The 25,430-nt window shown below is 41.5% G+C and overlaps 1 protein-coding gene across 3 annotated transcripts in view; it reads right to left on the bottom strand.

Moving 5' to 3' along the window:
* Positions 1-1,354: 1,354 nt before the first annotated feature.
* ASAH2 (N-acylsphingosine amidohydrolase 2) overlaps positions 1,355-25,430 on the bottom strand; it is a 67,701-nt gene continuing 43,625 nt past the window's right edge. For 2 of the 3 annotated variants that reach the window (XM_046027925.1, XM_046027927.1), the window contains exons 13-21: positions 21,606-21,721; positions 20,436-20,530; positions 18,803-18,842; positions 17,935-18,030; positions 14,930-15,025; positions 12,734-12,880; positions 7,290-7,349; positions 3,859-3,947; positions 1,355-2,061 (exon numbers count right to left, since the gene is read on the bottom strand). In XM_046027925.1, coding sequence (XP_045883881.1) covers positions 1,869-2,061; positions 3,859-3,947; positions 7,290-7,349; positions 12,734-12,880; positions 14,930-15,025; positions 17,935-18,030; positions 18,803-18,842; positions 20,436-20,530; positions 21,606-21,721 — 932 coding nt within the window. In that variant the 3' untranslated portion in view covers positions 1,355-1,868. Of the gene's footprint in view, positions 2,062-3,858; positions 3,948-7,289; positions 7,350-12,733; positions 12,881-14,929; positions 15,026-17,934; positions 18,031-18,802; positions 18,843-20,435; positions 20,531-21,605; positions 21,722-25,430 lie in introns of those variants that run through there. The other variant, XM_046027928.1, reaches the window with a different exon arrangement.

Below are 25,430 nucleotides of genomic sequence, written 5' to 3'. Positions count from 1 at the left end.
AAAGCCTCTGAACTATTTATACTAAACACCATGTGTACTTAGGGGAAATGACCACTATTCTTTGGAATCCCGATTAGCTAATTCTCCAGCAGGGAGCCCCCACAGAACCAGAACCCTGGCCCATCAGACTGTCCCAGGTCCACTCCAATGCGATACAACGTGTTCGGTCATATATCAGTGAACACCAGGATTATGGTTCTTAGTACCAGGACTATTTTCAAGCCCTAAAGTTTGTTTTTGAAATAGAGGGTGATTTTTCCCCCTAAAATTCTTAAGTTTTACATACATACAAAAGCATGACTTGGTTTTTGGAAATTTACTTGGTAACCTGGGACCCAGCTTCTCATTAACTTGGATAATTTTAAACAGAATCGGTACTTCCGGGCAATCAATATCAGATTGTCATAGCTCATTCTTCCAGACACTGGGCTGGGTATTTCATAATGCCCCCAAATAACTATGAAAATAGCTTTTTCCAAATTGTCTGGAGTCTCTTTCCCCCTAAATTAGAGCATCCAACCCAGATTATGTATAAGATAGCACTTGGAGATTACTGCTTTTTATTTTTTTTTTTTTTTTAGATTTTATTTATTTATTTGACAGAGATCACAAGTAGATAGAGAGGCAGGCAGAGAGAGAGAGGGAAGCAGGCTCCCTGCTGAGCAGAGAGCCCGATGCGGGACTCGATCCCAGGACCCCGAGATCATGACCTGAGCCAAAGGCAGTGGCTTAATCCACTGAGCCACCCAGGCGTCCCAGATTACTGCTTTTTAAATGTCTTCCAGAATTTATATACTGAATTGAGTGTATTGAATTTATATACTAAACGTTCTCCATTGAAACAGTCCCCTTTTGACACTTACACATTCATCCCAAGTATGATCACAAGAATTGTCAAGGCCGGGCACGAGTACAATACGGGGTATGGAGGTCTTAGTAAATATCCTGTGATTGAACAGGTCCCTGAGTAAGTGCGTGACAAAAGAATAGATAAAGGAATTTAGAGCTTGCCTTTTAAGGACCCCCTTCCAATCCAGTAACACTTTAGTTTTAAATGTCTCCACTAATGGCAAATCTTGTGTTTTGGGGGTGAATGTGATTAGTGAAAACAGTCAAAATCCCTTAGAACCAGTCTTGGGAATAGGAGACACAACTCGAAGGGATAAGGGCAGTGAGGGAAACACAAGATATGAACAAAATATTACAGGTCTGACTTTCTCGTGATTGGCCTCAGAAGGGAAGGCCAGAAGTAATTTACCAGCATTACGAGTCCCAGATCATGCACAGTGACTCCAGGATAATGTCTTTGAGAGGCTCTGCTCAAGACAGAAGAGGTGGCATGCTCATTTCCACACTAATTTTCTCTAATTGGGCATATACATGGATGATCAGTGTTTATATATTTTTAAGCGTGATGGGGGCAAGTGGTGGGGGGAGGTCCTGGACACTTTGATAATCTTAAATCCGCGAAACTTCATTGCTCCCATCTGCAAAAGAATCAAAGTCCACAATCTCTTTAATCTTCCCCAGTGCTAACAGTCAACAATTCTGTACACAGATAGTTGTACTATTGCTCACACATCTGCAAGCACTCTCCCTCACTTTTCAGAGGCTTCCTCCTGAGGGGACGTGTTCCTTCAAATAGCCGTAAGGGAACTCGTGTATTAGGGTTTGACCATCAGGCATGCAAAGCTCCTAGAGCAAAATGAATGGGACTCCCACACACACACACCCCCAGTCCCACTCGCCGTTAACTACTTTCCCCCATCAGGGACAATTATCGAAGTCATCATCACAGTGTACATTCATGTGAAATCATTTTTATAAATCAGCGAGTGTAGCTGCTGTTTCAATGACCTCTCAACTGTTCACCAAGGAGTTACTACTTCGAAGGAAGAGGAAGCACTTTCAAACGGAAGGATGACCACTGGCTTGAGAAATTCCTGCTTCCGACTGTGTCCGAAGTATCTTATTCTGTAGGTTCCAGGCTGGGCGGTGTCTGGAATGTGCCATTGTATCGTGACATTGCTGTGACCCAGCAGCCCCTTGTGCCAATAGAAACTGTTGGTAGAAAACAAGCCCACCGAAGTTTACTCTTAAAAATGTGTGATTCAAAAAATGAATGAACACTCAGGGAGTACTTAGCCTAACCAAGGCACTAGCCTGGGTATTGGGAGTATAGCAAAGAACAAAACAGGGACAAGTACTAACATTCTAGAAGGGACCTTTTAGGAAATATTCATTTGTAGAAATAGTTCCACTTGTTCTACTTTCCTAACTACCCAAACACTATCCATCCCAAGGAGCCTCCCTCACCTGATACTCAGAATATAGGACATCTCTTGTGTGAGAACTGCTAGAACATTCCATTTGCCCTAATCATCCTGTGTCAACTGACACTGAAAACTCCCATCTAGATCCATTTGTTAAAAGTGTATATTTAATGACTGCCTGTGCAAGACAGGCATGGCCCAAAGTTCCACGGAGCGCCTTCCCCCTGGGGCCAGGCAGGGAAGAAAAGGCAATACACCAGAAATCGACAAATGATCTTAAAAGTGCTAGGCAGTGAAGCAAGTACACAATAAGCAAGTAAGTAAATGAAGCATGTAAGGCAGAGGTATCTCTATGGAGATGTTATTAAAACCGAACGCATAATGCCCGAAGGAAAGACATTCCAGGCAGAAGGAACCGAGAGGCAAAGTGGCTTCAGCGGGAAAGCACGGGGTACAGTAGAGGAAAAGAACCCTCTGGTAGGATCAGAGCGTGGTGATGTGTGTCACAGTGGCTGGGGTTGCAGACACAGATGAAGTCAGCACACATGCGTCCGTGCAGAGCGCAGCACGGAGCTCAGATAACTCTGCTAGGAGATACGACCGACCAACTGACTGAGGTCCCCAGCTGTGTGCAGTGAGTGTTCTGGGCAAAGAGGGTATTCTCAATGCTCCGTGTTTTTCAGGGATGGGCCCAGTGCTCTCACGACACGGGCGACGATACTGTTGCTGGTGGACAGGACGGAAGCCTATCCATGTCCTCAGTGTTCACTACTATTCTGATTTGGGGCTTTTCAAAAAACAAAATCATTTTTATTAACTGTATAGTCTTCTTTTAACCATAAATATGTATGTGTTATGAGTTTTAAAATGATCTATGCCCTAGAGTCCTAAAGATCAGAGGAAAATGTCTGCCCATATTTATGGGTGATTATCAAAGGGGTGACAGTGTGGTCAAACTTGGATTTCTGGTTAACTGTGGGAAGGAAACCAACATGCAACCCGTCACTTAGTTGAAGGTGATCGGAATTCAACACAAATTCCCAAAACCTCTGACCACTTGTGCAGTGTGAAATGTAGACAACTGGGAGGAGAAACATAATCTTATTCCAGACACATTTTGCAAATCTTCAAAATACGCCTTTGGTTCAAATGAAGGCTCCTTGGGCAGGTATATACAGACGACACACTTTGCGTGTAGACTCGTGATCGTCCCAGAAGGAGCATCAGGCTCTGTGAAGCCACAGCCCAACCCCCTGTGCCTTTCTGCCAGTCTGCAGGAAGGCTCGGCCATCTGCAAGGGCAATGTCTGTGGCGGCGGAAGGAAACCAAACTAACAGATGTGCACAAAGATGGAGGCCGTAACCTCATTAGCACCCAATCTGCCAGAAGCACACACCACCATATTTTGCAGAAAAACAGAATCCAAATGAAGTCTAATAAATCAACTAAATATGGCCAGAAGGATCCTTGGGATTTGACATCATGAATGGCATGCACGGAGCCAGGCTTCCCATTTGTGTTCCCTGCGTTACTAACCAAATGCTGTCAAGGCTTGAAAGACAAAATATCCAACAGACGTGCTCACCGAGTCTCCCAGGAGGCGTCGTTATGCACTGTCCGCCATGATGCTGAGGTGGTCTCGAACTTCTCGACAGTGAGGAAGGTCTGATGGGTCTGAAATGCAATTAGTCTAACTGGTGAGACCCCCCCTGCACGGTCATGGAAGGAACTCGTCTGCAAATATGTCCCTAGCGGCCTGCAGGCACACCTGCCAATATCGTGTGTGAAAAGGCAGTAGAATTCCATCCAAATGCTTAGGTGTTTCTCTTTACATTCCAGGTAATGTCTTCAGAATGTTAATTTATCCAGACTATTACACACCATGACTTTTTTAATTTTATTTTTTTATTGTGCTATGTTAGTCCCTATACAGTACATCATTAGTTTTTGATGTCGTGTTCTATGATTCATTGTTTACATGTAACACCCAGTGTTCTGTGCAATACGCGCCGTCCTTAATACCCATCACCAGGCTCACCCACCCCTCATTCTCCCCCCGCCCCAAACCCTCAGTTTGCTTCCTGGAGTCCACACTCTCTCATGGTTCATCTCACTCTCTGATTTCCCCCCTTCACTTTGCCTTTCCTTCTCCTAATGTCCTTAGAAAACTGGGTGATCTTAATGTTAGAGTTGATAGCAAATTTTGCAAATGGGGGTGGAGAAGAGATAGAAAAAACCTTGACATTTTAAGAAAGGCATAAGTCAAACCTTCTCAAGACATGTTTATTGATCTATATTTCAAGACTTTCTCTAGTTACCTCAAGACTTGGGAGGGAAAATGGGAGAGTTTCTTCATCTTTCCTTCTCTGGGTAAATGAATTATGAGTAAATATACCTCCTGAGTGAAAGAACTGAAAAGGATGCATACATCTTCCCTGTCCTAGGGTGCTAAAAGCAATCCCTATATTTTGTCATAATGGATTGCTAGAAAGCACGTCAAAAGCAGGTTATATTTTTCCCATTGGAAAATAGCTATAATAATTCAGTTCAGACCAAGAATTCTGTGTCAAGTAAAGCACAGATTTGAATAATATAACAAATTAAAAGATACAGAGGCCATAAATCTCCAATTTTCCTCAAAAATCTTTAGACTGTGGGCCCTTAAGGGCAGGACTTGTGTCTGATTCCCTTTAACCCATTAAAGCCCTTTATATCTGTCACTTACAGGTACAAAACTTTGCTGAATGAAAAGTTTTACACTTTCTATTACTTACACCTGGGCTGTGGGATTATTTAAAACTCAAATTACTCAACTGATAGGTTATATTCATTAAAGTTTTCATGATGATGGTGACTTGTAAAGAGAAGGGTTTCTGGCCATTTAGGGCAGAGGGACATTGGAGAGGCTGTGGATGGAGTAGGAGACTGGGTGAAACCTACACGGACAGGTGTAGAGTGTAGACCACAAAACGAGTCTAGACCACCGCATTTGTGAATTATGTGGCTATCCTTTCCCCCCTCCCAACCCTAATCTCTACCTGAAACACAATTAGTTAATCCTAGTTACTTAATCGTTCTGGCCTCAGTTTCCTCATCTGTAAAGTGGGGACAATAAAATGTAAGCCAGCGGACAGTAGGGAGGATTAAATGAGACTGATGTAATAATGTATGTAAAGCGTTTCACCTGGTGGCTACAAAGAGGAAAATTTTGATGAATAGTGGTGAGGATCACTAACATAAAAGGGAAGAAAAGTTGTTTTATGCCAAGTCACAGAGCATTCTTAGAAGCCAATGCTATTCTTATTAGAGTGCTTTAAGCATTTTGTTCTCCTGCTTCTCCAAGGCAATAACAATGATGGTATTTCTCCAGCCTAAGGGTATCAAAGGACAGCTAATCCTGCAGTTCTGCCATAACGCTTTAATATCTTCAGGAAACAATGCTATAAACATGCAAATATTATGACACAGTTTGACTGCCTAGAGAAATTATTTCCAACAGGTGCATGTTGACTTTCCAAGCAGGAGAACATTTTTCCCCAGTATCCTATTTGACGATGTCATATCGACACAATTTAACAATTTAAATCAGAGCAATAAGGATATTTCAAGGAACAGAAATGGAAGACTTGTTTGGGAGAAGGGCGTTGGGGTCCTAAGTAACAATGGTCCCTGGGAAGAATGGCTCATGGATACACTAAAAGCAGCCTCCACCACACTAAAAAAATCTGACCTTGAAATCACTTTTGTATACTTACTCTCTTTTTCGTCTACATATCTCTTTATTGTTTGAGTTTTTACAACCAGAATATGCCTAGTTATCGTGTGGGGTTATAAGAACATTCTTTTTTTCTTTTTTGAGAGAGAGTAGGGGGAGGGACAGAGGGGGCGGGAAAGAGACTCTTACGCAGACTCTACGCTCAGCAGGGAGCCTGACGCAGAGCTAGAGCCCATGCCCAGAGATCATGACCGGAGCCAAAATCAAGAGTAGGATGCTGATGTGACTGAGCCCACCCAGGGACCCCAGTTATAAGAACATTGTAAAGGAGTTATAGGGGAGCAAAATTGATTCATTTTATTAATAACTACATTACATATGTATACTTTATATATGATTAAAACAGTGAAGTATGAATTGATACATAACAAACTATGAAGTTATTACCTCTGAAAAGGTTCACGGAAAGAGAGGCACTTTCACATTCTATTTTAAAGCACTTCTAGGGGTGCCTGGGTGGCTCAGTGGGTTAAAGCCTCTACTTTAGCTCAGGTCATGATCTCAGGGTCCTGGGATCAAGCCCCATATCGGGCTCTCTGCTCAGTGGGGAGCCTGCTTCCCCCGGCCCCCACCTGCCTCTCTGCCTACTTGTGATCTCTGTCAAATAAATAAATAAAATCTTAAAAAAAACAAAACTCTTCTATATGGTCTGTTTTTACATCAAACATGTATTTCTTGTGTCATTTTTTTTTTCAAGATTAATAAATAAATAGTCCATCAGTGCTGCAGTCAAGGGTCAGGAAAGGGCAGATGCAAGATAAAGTGCCCGGACCAGCACCCCAAGCCGTGGAGCGCCCCCATAGGGGCCCATGATCACTCTGGAGGTGGGATGGGAGGCTACCGTGCTGGAGTAAGAGGGGAGGCAGAATTGGGGTGGGAAGGAACCAAGGATACACTTCATTCTTGGCCCTTTGCTCATTTTACCCAATTTAGTAGAGTTTCTAAGTTGGAATACATAAATGAGATTGTGTTCAAATTTCTGTCTTCTCCAGGGACACTGTAGCTCTTGAAACCTTGTGCAATATGTGATTCTGAGCAGACCCAGTTAAATGTTTCCTGCGCTTTTTCCCCCCAGGCTGAATTCCACACTACTCTTCCTACTGAAAATTTCCCCACACCTAAAAAATACGATGAAAAGCAAATTGGAGCATTTTATCGTTATGTCATTTACCTCCATAAGACTATTCGAATGAAGACTAAAAAGTGGATTTAAATCTGTTGAAAGAATCATTGATGCTTACCTGGTTTTCTGCTGAATTCTTCGGGTTAGCGCCTACGAAGGTAACTTCAGCAACTTCTCCCTGAAGATAAAAACTCATTTTATCAGTTCGTTCTTCACCGCGCTCATATTTGGGCCATAATTTATGAAATGTTCAAGGATGCTGGGCACCAGTGCTGATTCTATCCTACTCAACCAAGGGAGTTATCTTCGGAGAATATTGGAGAACATACCTTGCAACCACGGACATGGGAATTTGGGGCTGAGGAATTACTCAAGAATTTTTCACCAATGAACTCGCTTTTAGTCCATCAGGTAGAGATGAAGGCAATGCATTAAAAATGGCTTCTTCAGCCTTTGATGCTGTCACACACTTCCCCGCGACACACCTACAGGAAGTGGACTGACTCAAATCAAAGCAGTCCACACTTTCCCTGAATGACTTCCACCTGCACTGACACCGGCTCGTGTGAGGTACAAAGAGGAATGACAGGATGTGTACCTGCCTCCCCACCCGAAGCAACAAACGAGTTGGGCAAATACGTATTAAACCATAGCTCTACAGAGAGCAGAGCAACGAAAGCGATCAAATGATGAAAACAGTGATCCTGGGGTGACAGAAAACAGACAAAAGGAGCCCCGTCATGGCCCGAGGCTAATGCCCTCGGAGCGTGCGTACAGCATGAGGAGGCAGAGCTTAAGCAAAACCAGGAAGCTGATCTAAGTTAAGGAACAGATGTGGGCATCCGTGAAGGCCAAATTGTCTCACATGCACTAGGTAGAGTCATAGAGAGAAGAGCATACCAGAGAGAGGAGAGCTACATACAGAGGGAGCGCTCCGGAGATCTGCAGAAGGTTCCCTTCAACTCTGCGTGCAGAGAAGAGAACCACCTGAAGCCAGGAAAAGAACCTGTCAGCAGAGACTGAAATTCTTACTCCCTGAAGCATCTAAGCACACACTCTGGTCAATATTTGGCTGGACATTAAGTTATTTAACCATAGGGACAACACCTTGAGAGCCAGACTTAAATGTAAAATCAAGAACAACAAAAGAAACAGAGAAGACCCAGTAGCCACACATTGCAAGAGAGATAGACTTGACTGACTTGGTCCAGTCTAATTTTCAGGGAGCAAACAAACAAAAAATGACAACTCTGGGGTGGGAAGGGGAGGCTAGGATCCAGAATTGCTACAATGTACCAAAACATACCCAGTATTCAACAAAAAAAATGATGGGATGTGCATACATGAAAAGGTCACTCGTACTAAGGGAAAAAAGTGTAGTCAAAACAGCCCTTCTGTGTCCCCGGATGTTGTAGTTAACAAAGACTTCAAAGCAGCTGTTGTAAAGGTGTTCTAAGAACAATATAAATCATGTTTAAAGAAAAAAAAAATAAAAGTCTGATGATAATGACTTAACATATAAGGAACCTCAGTGAAGAGACTTGTTAAAAATGGATTGGATGTTCTAGAGCCGAAAGTCACAACTGACATGAGAAATTCACTAGAAGAACTTAATGGCAAATAAGAGATGACAGAAGAAAGGATGTGAACAAGAATTTATCAATATAAATTATTAGCCTGATGATGGGTATCAAGGAGGGCACAGATTGGAAGGAGCACTGGGTGTTATACACAATGAATCATGGAACACTACATCAAAACTCATGTTGTATTATATGGTGACTAACATAACACAGTTAAAAAATAAAAATAAAAATCAATGATTTGATCTCAAGAATGGACAGAAAAACCTGAAGAAAAATTGCCAGAACCTCAGAAACAAATGGGACATCAAGTATACCAACATTCACAAACCACAAGTCCCAGAATTCGAGGGCAGAGAGAAACAAACAAACAAACAAATTTGGAAGAAATAACAGATGAAAACTTTCCAGACTTGATAAATATTACCCTGCTGACCCAAGGAACTCAACAAATCCCAAGTAGGATAATCACAGAGTGCCTCTCATTTAGATACATTGTAGCAAACTGGGGGCAGGCAGAGACAAATAGAGAATCTTGAAAGCAGTAAGAGAAAAATGATGCATTACATACAGGGAAACTCCAATAAAATCAGCAATTGACTTCTCATTAGACAGTGAAGGACCGTGGCGACAAGAGAACATACCCAAAGTGATAAAAGAAAAACGTTTCTCCACAAAGAGGTAGCAAAACTATCCTTCAAAGATAAAGGGAGGGGGCGCCTGGGTGGCTCAGTGGATTAAGCTGCTGCCTTCGGCTCAGGTCGTGATCTCAGGATCCTGGGATCGAGCCCCACGTCGGGCTCTCTGCTCCGCAGGGAGCCTGCTTCCTCCTCTCTCTCTGCCTGCCTCTCTGCCTACTTGTGATCTCTTTCTCTGTCAAATAAATAAAATAAAAATCTTAAAAAAAAAAAAGATAAAGGGAGAATAAAGCCATTGCAGCTGAATAAAGCCTGAGAGAATTTGTTATTGGCAGAGCTGTCCTCCAAAAAGAACTAAGGAAGTTCTTCGTGCTGAAAGGAGATGATGCTAGACGGTAATAGTAGTTCAAATTCCTAAGGAACAATAAAGATCCTCAGAATGGTAAATATGTGGGCTGTTTAAAATATTCTGTGAATATGCTTTTTCGTATCTTCTCTTAATCTCTTTACAAGGTACAAGATTGTACAAGACAATTAGTTATAACACTGTAGTATGCATGTATACATAGGTTCAACACATGTGGCAATAATATCACCAAGGATGGGAAAGGAAAATAGATATATTGGAGCCATCTTTTTATATTTTTTGGAATTGTTAGTATTATATTGAAGTAGGGTACAATTAGTTGAGATGTATATTGTAGACCTATGATAAAATACATATATATATATATATATATATATATGGACTAGATAGATAGATAGATAGTCTCTGTCCCCATCTCCTGGTACACAGCTCCTAAAACTCTTGGAATCCCAGAAGTGGTGTGTCTTTTTGTATGTAATGAGATGAACAGTGGCTGAGGGTTTCTGGGTAACGTCGGGATGGAGGCTAGTCGTCAGGGAAATCAACCTTGTGATTAGAGAGTTGGAATTATCAAGTCCAACCCCCTGGTCTCCAGGGAGGGAAAAGAGACTGAGGGCTGAGTTAATCATCAATAGCCAATGAGTTGATCAATTGTGCCTGTATAATGAAGCCTGCATGAAAGTTCCTAAAGTCTGGGGTTCAGAGAGCTTCTGGATGGGTGAATGCATGAAGATTTGGGGACGGTGGCCTTCCTGGAGAGCTCATGGAAACTTGGCCTTCCTTCCCCCATACCTGCCCTCCTGCCTCTCCTCCAACAGGCTGTTCCTGAGTTGTAAGCCGTGTATAATAAATCGATAACCTAATAAGTAAATGTTTCCTGAGTTCTGTCAGCCTGTTCCAGCAAGTTATTTAGCCCAAGGTCGGGCTCCTGGGAATCTCCAATTTGTAGCCAATCAGTCAGGAACAGAGGTGACAACTTGGATTCGCCACCGGCATCTGAATTGTGTGAGGAGGTGGGAGTGGAGGGATACGGTCTTGTGGGACCGAGCCCTTAACCTGTGAAGTAAATGCCAATTCCAAGTAGATGGTGTCTGAATTGAACTGAATTATGGGACACCAAGCGGATGTCTGCAGAGAATTGGAGAACTGCTTGGGGTGGGGGAAATGTCCACACACACTGCTGCTGCCAGAAGTACTGAAAGGAGGGAGTGCGGAGAGGAAATTCAGAATTCTTTTTCCTTTTCAAGTCCCTAAAACAACTACCAGGAAAATAATCAAAAATATGTATAGTAAAAAAAAAAAAATCAACAGAAGAATAGAAAAGGTACACTAACACATAAAAAGAACCTACGCTTCCACTTTAAGAAATGAGAAGAGGAAAATAAAATCTAGGCAGTCAGAAGAAAGAATATAAAACGCCAGAGCAAAAATCATTGCAATTGAAACAGAAAAAGGATAGATAAAATCAAGGAAGCTAAAAGCCAGCTCTCTGGAGACACAAATTGTCAAAATCATGAAGAAAGAAGGGTCATTGTTGCTGACCCTACAGAAATGAAAACAATTGTAAGAACATATTGTGAACTTTATCCAAACAAATTAGACAACTTACATAAAACAAGCAACTTCTTAGGAAGATGCAAATTTTTAGGAAGATGCAGATTCCTCAAGACAAACTAAATGCCAGGAGAGATACATAATCGACTCAAGAAAAAAAAAAAAAAAAAAAAAAAAAAAACAGAAAATCTGAATAGGCTTATGATAAGTAAAGAAATTGGAGCAGCAAATAAGAATTTTGTCAGAAAGACAAGCATAGGTCCATGTGGCTTTGCTGATAAATCTGACTGAATATTTAAAGAAGAACTAACACCAGTATTTTCCATGAACCTCCAGAAAACACAGGAGGAAACAGTTGCTGACTCATTCTTTGATCCGAGTATTATCGGGACACCAAGAGCAACAAAGAGAACACACGAAAAGAAGACTAAAATGTCCCTCGGGGGCATGAGTATAAAACTTGAGCAAAATATTAACAAACCCAATTCAATGACATATAAAAAAGATTCTATACCATTAAGAAAGGGTATTTATTTAATATCTGAAAATCAACTAATGCAATGCACTACCTTAATAGAATAAAAGACAAAATCCTACATTATCCTACATGGATCCTACAGGATCCTACAAAATCCTACATGATTACCTGAGCAGATATGAAAGCATTTGGAACCAATCCAACACCCATACTTCATTATGGGCACACAAAGGAACTTTCTCAACTTGATTGATTAAAGTCATTTATAAAAATCCTAAAGGAAACATCTTACTTAACAACTGAGTCCTATTCCTCCTGATTAGAAACAAGAGAAGGACGCCAGTCTCACAACATGTCTTCTACACGGTACTGGAGACTTAAGCCAGTGCATTAAGGAAGCAAAAATTAAAAGCCTCCAGAAAAGAAATCGACAAAGGAACAAATAAGCTTGCTTTTATTCACAGATGACATGATACTGTACATAAGAATTCCTAAGGAATCCACATCCCCCACCCAAAATCTAGTGGGAATAGTAAATGATTTAGCAAAGTGGAAGGACACAAGGTCAACGTACAATTGTAGTAGTTCAAGTCCTGCCTCATTGCTACATGCTTTTCCTGTCCTTGATATAAGAGACCTTTCTGAGCGCTAGCAAATGGTTCCACGACCAACCATTTGAGACAAAAAGAAGCACTTGGATTTTAGAAATTTGATTTTACATCATCACCACCTGGAAAATAAATATTTCCCCATTTCCATGTCTGCAGAGCTCTGCAGTGTCAAGAACAACCATTATCAAATTGTTAGAACTTATCATTGCTAACAGCAACTTATCCTTGTCTACAGCATGATTAGAAGCAGGGGTTGACATTACACAGTGTCTTTTTCCCATCCTCAGACACAGGCTTCTGGAAGATTCCAAGATCTCTTGGGGAGTCTTACCACTCTGTATGTAGGTTGCACGGGCTGCAGAATATCCCCAAAATTTTTGCCTATTGGTGTTCTATCCACGATATTAGGAATTAAGGAGGCTATCAATTGTTTGAAAAATGGAGGCTCTGGACCTCTGCTCAGGTTGGCTACTGTATCCTAGAACAGAGAACATTTGCTTAAGGACCACACAATGTAGAGTCAAAGCCCCTTTCCCCAGGCCCCCACCTCCCAGAAATGCCTTCATTAAAGGAAACATGCACACACACACACACAGCCTCTCTCTAAGAAATAACAGCTTTAACAAAATGTGGGGCAAATTTGCTAAAATGTGAGTCTAGATGTCCACAATTCAAACTTTTGTCACTAGAGGAAAATTTAGGTCATACACAACACTTTCACTCCCCCAGACCATGCAGTCCGGAGATCAGAGTGTGAACACTATACAAGTTTAGATCCCGGGACAGTAATGTTTCAACTATGTGATTCTGGAAAGGAGCCTAACACATGGTCAGCCTTTATACCATGACATCATGATTATTCTTTTAATTTTTAAAATGTGCTGAGCCTCTCTTACCCAGAGTCAATACCAAGCTTTATTTTCCCCTAGATCCTTCTCTGTGCTAATTAAAAATACATATAATAAATATACTTTTAACTTAAAAGTTAAGATCTGCATATGCCCTGACTGGTTTAATCTATGTTTTCCACAAAATTTGTGATCTTTAATGGTGTCATCACAATATTAATCTCAAATTTTAGGGAATCCTTCATAATGGACACTGATCCTTACTTTAATCATTTAATCTTTTCAACAGCCATAACATCGATTTGCTGGCCTTCCCTTTCCACAAATGGGAACGTAAGCTGGGAGATACTCAGTATTTTTTTTTTTTTTTTTGAGATCTCATAGCTAATCTTAGAGAGAGAACCATAACACTGGCTGTGACACAAATTTCTACAAAATGAATCACACTTTCTCCCTACGTGTCACTACAAAACTTGAAAACTATTTCCGTGAGAGGAACTGTAGACATACAGTCGTAATGCAAGTGAAGTCTGAGCCTATCCCTTGGGATGGGTTGTCGGTTTATATTTTACTGTAGAATCGGAATATTCTAGGAGGAGTTACAGCTTTCATGATAAAAATTAAAGCAGTTCTACTTTGGTTTAAAAAAAAAAAAAAAAGGATCAGACCTAAAATGGAGAGGAATGCTATGATAAAACAATCATCAGGCAATTAAAATACATCTTAAGTAGATACCCTGTAGTGAAATTTCCTATGGTCAGCAATTAGGTAGAGGTATATAGAATTACCAATATTCAATTGGGTCAACCCACAGAAGCAGCTGTATCATTTGTTTCCACTCGATCTAACCAAGCTCTTTCTCTGAAAGGGCTTTGTTGTCTTCACTATGCAGCAATTATGTCTCAGGCTTTACTGGGACTTACAGGGTATTATATAAAGATCTGCCAATGATTTTAAGCCCTTTATCCTGCTTACTGGCTCATCTGCTGAGACCAGAGTCAGCTTCATTGATACCCACACCCCCAAAGAAAGAGGTCCACAGGTGGAGTGCTTCTAATTCAACGTGTTGGGGTGTAGGTATTCTAGATCAATGCAAAGCGTACGCATTCCACAGTTACACTCCATCCTCTCTCAGCCTCTAGTGATCACAGCAACTGCCTTATTTGTGAGCCACCAAGAAAGTAAAAACATGTCACTGATTATAATCATAAATTTCCTCTGATGAGAAGATGCATCCCTGTTTCAGAGATGCTGCACTATGGGAAATGGGCCTCTCAGAAGAATGACCTGCTCAACTCATGAAGTAATTGGAGAGACTCTGGCCAGGACAGGAGAACACTGGTTCAGCCCCCGGCTACAGTTAGAATAAGCCCAATGACTCACATCTCCAAACCACTTCGCTCTCTGAAAGATGGGGAGAAAATGATACCTCCCTACTTTCACAGGATGATCATGAAGATAATATGAGATCAGATATGTGAACAAAGCTGTCACCACCATGAGACGTTAACGATATCCGAGTTCACTGATGGTTTTGTTTCTTAGAGATACTTTGTAGCTACAAACTTTTTAAGTACAAGGGGTTTGAAAGAAACTGAACATTGGAAGCTCAAGTGTTCTTTTGTTTCACTCTGCATCTCCCTTCTCCCAAGACACACATGCATCCGAGTTTTGATTACCGTAGCAATGGCCTTAGCAAGGCCTCGGAAGAGCTGGATATAAGCGGACAGAGTGTGTGGTCCATAAATTGTAGATGCCGCCTCATACCGCTGAGCCTGCAGGAGACACGGGACTGAGTCTTACACCATTCTGTGTATCTCCATGCATTCACAGAGGTGCAATGTTCTTAGAGGAGGGGTGTGAGGTTGGACATCTCACATAATTCAAACTGGCATAATTCAAGATTAATCATGACAAAGGATGGTGGGCATTTCCACTTACCAGCTCAAATAAATGGCTACCATCAACAATGGGTTTTCCTGGTTTATACCATGTGGACTGTTGGTCCATCCAATCTGAGAGAGGGGACTAGCTCCTAAGCTTAAGTCTATCTTAAATCTACCTTAAATATAAATGCTGGCCTTCAAGGAGCATAGCAAGAGGGAAAAAGATAAGGGAAATGAGGGTCTCAGTAACTCCTGAGGAAATTGGGCGTTGATGGTACTGTCTGAGAAGGACATTTAACCATCACACAGCTATAAAACCGAACAAGATAGATCTCATTTCGCTGAACAGCAAGCCTCTTGTTCCATAGGAATCCCAGACTCATCAAATCTAAAGTGGAACCCATCACTCCAGACACCTGCTCTCTCTGCGATGTCCGTCATCCCAGCGAATGCCAACCTTCCGCCATCTTAGGCTCTTCCCTCTCCCTCATCCTATATCCTGGAAGTCTCCAAGTGACCATTACTTGGAATCTCTTGAATTCTTTCAATTTCCTCTGTCTCTCCTGATGTTACTGTGGCCAAACTCTTGGCTCGCACCCAGATAAGGACAACTTCCTAATCAGTTCTCTGCCCCCACACTTGACCTTCTAATTTGTTTTTCAACACTGTCATCCTCGTGACCTTTTTAAATTAAAATTTGATCAGAACACTCCTTCCTTGGAATTCTACTGCCATTTTCCAAAACGACCTCCTTCCTCATTGAGGTCAAGCTTTGTAGCAGAGCATAAAAGATGCTCTACCAACGAAAACCTCCCCATCAACCAGCTCTCATCTCCTTACTCTCAACTAATCATGGTCCCTCAAACGTACTAACTCAGCACCCCCAGACCACTGCATGTCTAGCTTCCTCCTTATGGGATTCCTCCCTAACTTTTATTTCCCTAAGTAGTCCTACTAATTCTCAAGGACTTAGACAAGGGTTACATCTTCCCGAAAAATCTGCCAGTCTCCATTCTCAAATACCCAATAAAGACTAGTGCACATTCTCTTTCTTTTTCTATTACCTTATGCATCCCTTTTTTAAAAATTTATTATTTATTTATTTTTTATAAACATATAATGTATTTTTATCCCCAGAGGTTATGCATCACTTTTATAGCAATGAGATTACTTGCTCTTCTCTGCCTTTCGCTAGATCCTAAATCCTAGTACTCTTGAGGGTAGGGGCGGATTTTTACTTATTGTTATGCCCAGATAGTGCCTAGTACAGTATCTGTCTCAACCGATGTCTGTTGGATGAATTAGTGAATAAATTAATATTAATCCTTGAAGGAACATGTCCCTGAGAGAAGTTGTAGGCGTTCCTAACCTTATTTGTGCCCTGGACTCCTATGGCAGTCTGTGGGGCCTGTGAACCCCTCTCAGAGTAAATGTTTCTAAGTGTATAAAATGAAATACATTGTTGACAAAGGAAATGAATCAGACTGAAATATATTTAATCAAAAAAAAATAAACCATGTTGGTGATAAGATAATGTCTGAAGAATAATGTTTGTCCTTCTTTACTGAACAAGAAGCAATGTTTGTGCTTCTTTACTGAGTAACAAGATCTAGGAGCAGATCTAATAACGACTACAATTTTAAAATAGCAATGAGAGGGGAGTTGTTTCCAAACCTGCAATAACTCTCTGTGATATAAAAAGTATCTGTGGTTCCTGTTGGCGACAAAGTCAGAACTACTGTTAATATTATTGTCACTTGTTACCTACATTCCTAATTGAAGGAAATTCTACAGAACAGTTACAGAGAAATGAAAAAATGGATAAATGAAAAGTATTCTCATCCAAGTTTGCCTCAGTTAAAAACCTTTGTTCAAGAGAATTTCCTAGAAGGCAGAGAGTTTCAGGAAGGTCAACAGAGGGCTGCAGGGCAGATGCCACTGTTGGCGTCATGGGACATTTGTAAAAAAGTAGATTGTATGGCTCTGTCTGGACTGCCAAGAGATTCAAGATATATCAGCAAACATGAACTGTGGGAACTAGACGGTTCCCTTGCTTCTGACAACTACTATTAAAAAGTACTTGGAGACACCTGGGTGGCTCAGCGGATTAAGCCTCTGCCTTTGGCTTGGGTCATGATCCCAGGGTCCTGGGATCGAGCCCCGCATCGGGCTCTCTGCTCAGCCAGGAACCTGCTTCCTCCTCTCTCTATGCCTGTCCCTCTGCCTACTTGTGTTCTCTCTCTCTCTCTCTGTCAAATAAATAAATAAAATCTTTAAAAAAAAAAAAAGTACTTGAGCTACTGTCTGCACTATTTGCAACCAAAGAAACATCACCTCTCCTAAATTCTCTGAGACTTTGTTTCTTAATTTATGTCATGGATATAATAAAACCCTACTCCAGGGCTTGTTGTGAAGATGACTGAAGATAATATTTTCAAAGTGCTGAGCTAATACATTCAATAAATAGTAGCTATCAGCGGGAGTTTTGTCTGCTTCAGGCACTGAAAGCACTACGGACAGAGTTAGGGAGGTTGTGTATCACCACCCAGTACCCCTGATGAAATACTTTATTTCAGAAAAAGTCGACATCGGTGAGACCCGAATTCTGACTTGAACTTGTAAAGCACAAACCTAGAATGCCCCAATACAACCTCTGGCTTATCATTCTCTCCTCTTTCCCAAAACAAAATCATCTCTCCAAAACACCATTAAGGAAGTCTAGAAGGAAAACCTGCATTTGACACAAGAATCTTGATGAGGGGGTAGTTCGTTTAAACACCGAGAACTTTCCACTTTACCTGGTATTCTTCAAAGGTGGTAATGTAATGTGTGTACACATTGCACAGACCCGAAATCACGATGGTCATGTTCTCCATCCCATTGGTTGCAAATTCCTAGTGGGGGAAAGGGAGAGCCCAATAAAATTACTCTCCATGGTAATGTCTATTATCAGCCCAGTTAAACTTCACATATGATCGTAGATGTGAGCAGTGGTGGTGGAGGGTGTCTCTCCTAACATCACTCATAAGGATCAGAACTGCCAACGAATGTAGAAGTACAGTGAGTCCTTGAGGAAAAGTTAGAGCCATAACTACACTACAGTTGGGCAAGTTGATGGACCTATGAACATCTTAGTGATTACATTTGCAGGTGGAGAAGCATCTTATTACTGAACGACAGATATTTTATCCATTTCCTAAATGGATACTAACTAACTATAGTGGTTATTTCCAACTCCAAGTAATAAGACCTCTGCTGATTATGTCATTCTAGAACCATTTGCAATGTTTCCCGAATATAAATAAATAGAGATAAGATATAGAACTCTTAACATGTGTTGGATTTTATTTAGACAGGACTTCATGATACTAAGGTACTTACGGTGATTTGGTATTTAATCCATAAAACCATCATCAATTTCTAAATTATTAATATATAAAGAGCAGTAGATTATTTAAACCTGATTCCAGTTCCCTTATAACCTTTAAGCTTGTTCTTAGACCACTAATATAGCATATTTACTTCTAGATATTAATTTCAGGAACTGTGGAACTCTGGTCATCTCAGCAAAGATTAATTTAAAAGGTATCAGATCACAGGAATAGGGAATTCTTTTCTCTTCATCAAATATAAATGCATAGACATTTAATTTCATTTTTAACTCACTGCTTGAACTGCCTCTCGAAGTCTTCGTCCAGACATGGTCCTGAGTCAAGAAAACAGAATTACCTAACTGTTTTTCTGCTCAGATTGTATGGAAAAAATACAGAAAAACTCAGAGTGAGAGAGGGGTGTGATCCTGGCTCAAAATACAATATGGTAAGTTTCATAGGAGCTCTACGGCACTGCAAAGCAAAAATTGAGCTTTTTGTCCCTAACTGTCCTATCTTGAAAATAAATCCCAAACTGGAAACAGACAACTTGTAGGAGGAAAAGGGAATCAGTGAATATCACTGGCAAAGACCACACTTGTTTTCCATTCTTTGTTTCGCAGAAGTAAGCTGTTTGTGTTCCATGTTAGTAAGAACTGAGGCAGGTAGAGCAGGCATCGCTCCTGCCTAGGAAAAATGTATCATTTCTTTCCTTCATCGAAACCTTCAGTAAAACAGAGCACTTACTACAGAAGCGGCCCACTTCGAAATGCTAAGGATTCAACAGGAGGAAAACTTACATTCCAGAGAGGGAGAGGTCAGCAAGCAAATATAAGCAGTGAGAGGACAGCAGGTGCTATGGGGAATGTAGGGCAGGGTAAGGATGACAGGGGCTGGTGGTTGTTCTTGTGATGATGAGGCCAGTGCTAATGCTGTGGGAATATGGCCGTGGCGGTAGTAATGGTGGTGGTGGCAACGGTGGTGGGGACAGTGTCCTATGTCAGAACGGCGAGCATCTCTGTTAGAGATCTGAGCCGAGAACCAAAGGAATAGAAGAGCCGGCTGTGGCGACGAAAGGAGGGTAAGTGTTTCAGGCAGAAGGAACCACAAGTTCATAAGCCCTAAAACAGGAGCATGCTTGAAGCAGTGCGATGAAGCCAAGGTGGCTGAAGGAGGGGTGAGTAAGGGGGAGATGGATACGAAATCAGATCAGAGAGGTTGCACAGGGAAAATCTCAGCGGGGCCCTTGTAGGATGTTGTAAGCATTTAAGAATTTACCCAGAGTGAGATGGGAAGCCACTGGAGGATTCAGAGCCCTGACTAAACTTAGGCTTTCAAGGGATTTCCCTGACTTCAGTATTGAGAAAAGGCTATAGAGGAGTAAAGGGAGAAAGCAAGTGGGTGAGACGGGAGGTTATGGCAGTAATCTGGGGGAGAGCTGATGGTGGCTGGGCGGAATGGGCAGAATTTGCTATGACACTGAAATTGGGAGAAATTGAAAGTGAGAGAATTCAGCGATGACTCCAAGGTTTAGAAAGATATAAAAGGGCTACTTCCTAAAACAGAGAAGACTGCTTAAGGAGCAGATTTCAATCTTTCCTGCTTCTAATACTTCAGCTGTTTCCAGTATCTGTATTTTGATACTATTTCAAGTCTTTCTGCTGACATAGTAAGGCACATCATTTACATTTGCAAGCAGTTTTTCAAATGTTTGTTTGCTACAATTTACCCACTAGAGATACACAGCGAAAGATTTACTCTTCAGAGTCGCAGGGAAAGAGGGTTGAAATATTTGTCACTGTTGCCGAAACGGGAGGGTGAGACAAAGGAGTCAGTTCAGAATTATGGCCCATGAGAAGAAGCGATTCCAACAGAAACACATACACTACAATTACATTTTTAACTACAAAATAACAAAGGAGACTTACGTAAACTCCCCAGGGATGGCGGTTATGGCCAAGTACCCAATCGTGACAATCTGAACATCAACAATATCTGGGTGCCAGGGGTGAGGTTTTGTCAACTAAAAACCCAAAACATGAAAACTGTGTTAGGGATGTTGTTCTTTCTATGGGAAAAAGACAGAAGGTGCTCACACAAGTTCCTTTATGGATAAAAGGACTGACAATGTGTCCAGCTGCTTTGGGTGCTTTAGCCCAACAGCACAGATCTTCTATCTAATGAATGAGGTAGTAGGAGATACTCCAACTGGTCATAACAAGGATCTCAGATGCATTCACCTGACTTCCTTCCTCATCAGTGAAGCTGTTGGTGGATCTGGCATCCTAGAATCACAATGTGTAACAGGTAACCAAGGGTTCTCTTGGAGCACCGTGGTGACCATCCTTGGCAAGATGGATATATAATTCTACATTTGGAACAGCTTAACTTAATCATTACTCTTTGTATTCTCATAGCACTTTAAAAATTTGCAGTTACCAAGTCTTGCCTTCCTCTTCCAAGTTTTCTCCAAGACAATCTGCCCTTTTCCATAGTCAGACTAGTGTAGAAGCTCTCTCTCTCTATTCCTTCCTTTCCTCTTTCATTTTCCTGAAGAATTTCAGTTGAATGTTAGGGGGGAAAAACTTTACTCAAAAATATTTTCTACATCAGTAATTTATATTACAAACACTGACACGACCTTTTGATGTTTAGAATGTAAAAAATCCATGGTCCAAAGGGAGTATTAAAAAAAATACTGCTTTAGTTGACCATGTTGTCTGAGTTGTGAGAAAATTGAGATATGAACATGTCCCTTTTTCTATGACCTGAGGATGTTTTTCTCTGCAGAGAATTGTATGTGAACTCCTGTCCTAGAGTAAACAAGAATGAATCCTGAATAAGACAGATGTTGATCGAATTCATCCTTTACCGCTATTTTCACCATTCTAGTTATTTATCATAAATTTTACATCACAATGTTTAATAATCATACCCCTTATGCCTTAGATTCTTAACGTACATATTTTTAATATTAAAAATTTGATGTGGGACTGTCTAAATAAGACTGTCCATAAGATCTATCATTTATCTCTGACAAGTCATAAGTTTTAAAATAACAATATACTAATTTTACCATGATTGTCAAAATGCATTACCTCTCCAGTGTGAAGGAGGATTGGCTTTGGTTTATGACACTCTTTGATTTCTTCAGATGGCTTGCCCAGGATTTGATCCCGAAGAGTGTCCCAAAATGGATCCCCTACTGTTGTCCCTATTTAGGAATGTTAGGGTTAGTGTGACTCCAACCCTCTGAAAAATGCCATCACTTTGACAAATGTACAACAATGCCTTTATTGCAAAGATTTTATTAAGATTATTGCCCAATAATTCCAAAGAGTATGAATAATAGAAGAGGTAAAATTTCCTGTGCGTCCTAAAATAGGAGTCATTATTGAATTAGATCCCTGTTGTGGTTGATAGAATAAAAGAGAGTATTTTGTTCAATGTCCTTCAAGTTTTGTTTCCATTGGTCTTCGTCATCCATGTTGCAAAGGAAAATAATACACTGTAACTAACTGTAGATCTATGAATGAAATCACTTTCCCCATTTGAAAAACTAAAAATGACACCTCCAGCGTGAAGTCCTGATTGCTCAGCATGTGGTCACAGAGAGGCTCTCTTAACTCCCCATGTATTTATCTACACAAAAATCACACTTAAATGCCATAAACAGGGGGGATGTTATGTTAACTCTGAAACCTATGAACTTAGAATCTATAATCCACTAGGGAAATATAACAATTATAAATATGCATGACTTAACAACACAGCACCAAAATACATGAAGCAAAACTAACAGAGATGGAGGGAGAAAGAGATACTCAACAGTCATGGTTAGAGTATTAATAACCCACTTGCAGTAACATATGGGACAACCAGTCAGAAGATCGACCATGAAAACGCAAGCAACACGAGAAACCAAGTGGATGTACCAGATACCAGCTCGTACCTCCCTCCACGCAACAAGAACATAACAGACTCTTCTTAAGTGCGTACAGAACACTGCCTGGGACCGACCGTATGCTGGCCATGAAAAAACCCCAAGGAACTTTAAAGGGTACAAATCATACAAAGTATGTTTTCCAACCACAAAGTAATGAAATTAGGAGTAAAAAAAAAAAAAAACCAGAAGAAAATTTGGGAAACTCACAAATATGTGGAAATTAAGCAACACGATCATAGATAGTGGTCAAGGAGGAAATTAAAAGAAAATATGAAAACACTTTTGGAGAAATACAAATGAAGACACCGTATACCAAGACTTATGGGAGGCAATGAAAGAAGTGCTTAGCGGGAAATTTATAGCGTTAATGCCCATATTAAGAAAAAAGGGGATAGGGACCTAGCAAGAAGGGAAAGTAGAAAATATGAGCCTTTGTGGCCCCACAGAAAAACCACAATTAGCGGCTCACTAATGAAAATAGTCCCAGGAGGGCTCCAATTAAGAACCTATAGAGCAAAGCATGGAATGATCGCCCAGAAAGGACCCCTGGAAGGATTAACTTAGCTGAAACAGCGAGGAACAAAGAAGTGCAGAGACTCTCGGTCTCAACCACACGGTGGATGCCGTCCCAGCGCCCAGTGGCTGCTCCATGGAGGACCCCAGCGGCCCCTGCCACTCAACAGCCCCCATGACAAACACAGACCCCAGCAGCCTGCTCCACGAAGGACACCAGCAACTTTCACGACTGAGGTAGCCAAGAGCCATCACCGCCATCACCACCACCATGGACTGGCCCCCTCCAGGGGATGAGCTGTTGCTTCCTCACCCATAAGGAGCTTCTACGCATCACCCTGGGAACAGGTTTGCGGCCCCCACCCCCAAGTGTGCCTCTGTTTGCAGAGCTCCACCTGCTCCATCCACAGCCGTGTCAGAACCCAGCGTCGCGGGAGCACCGCATGTACCGGTGCTCCAGACCCTGGCTCGGGAGCTCCTCGGTACATACCTGAATCTTAGGCACTGGAGCCACCACCGAGGGCTCTCCTGGACCCCGAGCCACTGTCCTCGGCAAGCTCCTGCGCTCCAATCCCCAGCCGCATGGCTGCTCCACATGGACCCCCAGCTTGGGCGCAGAGACTCTGCTGCTGTTGGAAAGCCCGTGGCCCGGACCCTGGAGCTGCCCCTGCTCTATGAACGCCCCTGCTCCAGATCGCAGACCAGTCACTGACCCATGGGCATCAGCCCTCAGTGCCTCCGCTACTGTGAGGGCACCCGCACGCCTGACTGAACCCCAAGAGAGAGCTCCTTGGCCATGACACCCCCCAGTGGGGAAAGAGATCAGGAGGATTTCAGCAGCAGCCTGGAGATCCCAAGAGCATGGATGGCAGCTGCAGACACCCACGGCCTTGGCGTTTTAGGACCCATGTGATCTTCACCGGTGCTGACCTAAGCTAAAAAGGACTGCATGGAAACTACACCACTTGGCCTACCCTGGATCTGGAACTGCCATGGCTCGCCCATCCTATATCCCTGCACACCCCCGTGGGTAAGGTCTTCCCCCGACAACCAGTCTGCAAAGTCTAAAAGAGGTGGCTTTATCCAATATACAGACAAAATTCAAGGCTCCAAGAAACAGCAAAAATCAAGGAAACGACACCACCATTGGAACACAATAATTTTCCAACAATGGATCCCAAAGAAATGGAGATCTATGACAAGTAATTTGAAATAAATTTTCAAAAGATTTTACTTATTTATTTGAGAGCGAGAGAGAGAGCACAAGCAGGGGAAAGGAGCAGAGGGAGAGGAAGAAGCAGACTTCCCACTAGGCCAGGGGCCTGATGGGAGGCTCGATCCCAGGACCCTGAGATTGTGACCTGAGCTGAAGGCAGAGGCTTAACTGACTGAGCCACCCAGGAGCCCCTTGAATTATTTTTAAGAAAGCTCAACAACCAGAAGAGAACAAGTTAGACCATAAAACCAAGAAAATAATATATGAACAAAATGAGAAGTTCAATAGAGAGACAAAAATATCATTAAAAATAACAGGAATTCTGAAGCTGAAGAATATAGTGAATGAAATGAAACACAGTAAAGCATATGCCAATAGCCGACTTGATCAAGCAGAAGATAATCTGTCAATTCGAAGACAAATTATTTGAAATTACCCAATCAGAGGAAGAAAATAAAAATAAAAAAGAGTGAAGGAAGCCTACATGAATTATGGGACTGAAAATGCTAAAGAGAGTTCTTCAAACTAGAATACAAGGATACTAATAGTAAATAAAAGATATGAAAGTGTAAAACTCACTGGTAAAGGTAAGTACATAATTAAATTAAGAATACCATAATACTTTAATGGTAGTGTATAAATCACTAAACTCAAGTATGAAGGTTAAAAGACAAAAGTACTAAAACTAACTAAAGCTACAGGCGCCTGGGTGGCTCAGTCATTACGTGTCTGCCTTTGGCTTGGGTCATGATCCCAGGGTCTCGTACGGAACACCACACTGCATTCCCTGCTCGGCGGGAAGCCTGCTTCTCCCTCTCCCGCTCCCCCTGCTTGTGTTCCCTCTCTTGCTGTCTCTCTGTCAAAAAATAAATACAAATATTTTTTAAAATAAAAAATAAAAAAGTAAATAACTAAAGCTCCAATAATCTGTTAATAGATATATAGTATAAAAAGATGGAAATTAAAAAAATTTTTTTAAAAAAGATGGAAATTATGACATCAAAAAACGTAAGATATGAGAAGAGGAAATAAAAGGATAGCTTTTGCATGCAATCGAAGTTCTGTTATCAGCTTAAAATAGACTGCCAATCTTTCTCAAACTCCTTCCAAAAATTGGATAGGAGAGACTACTCCACAACTCCAAGGCCAGCATTAGCCTCATACCCAAGCCAGGTAAGACACTACAAAAAAGACAATTTTAGGATGATATCCCTGAGGATTATAGAAGAAAAATCCCAAACAAAATAC

This window comes from Meles meles, chromosome 13, assembly GCF_922984935.1.
Source record: "Meles meles chromosome 13, mMelMel3.1 paternal haplotype, whole genome shotgun sequence".
Classification (NCBI taxonomy): Eukaryota; Metazoa; Chordata; class Mammalia; order Carnivora; family Mustelidae; genus Meles; species Meles meles.
Note: the sequence above shows the minus strand (reverse complement) of the source record. Positions and strands in the feature narration are given on the sequence as shown.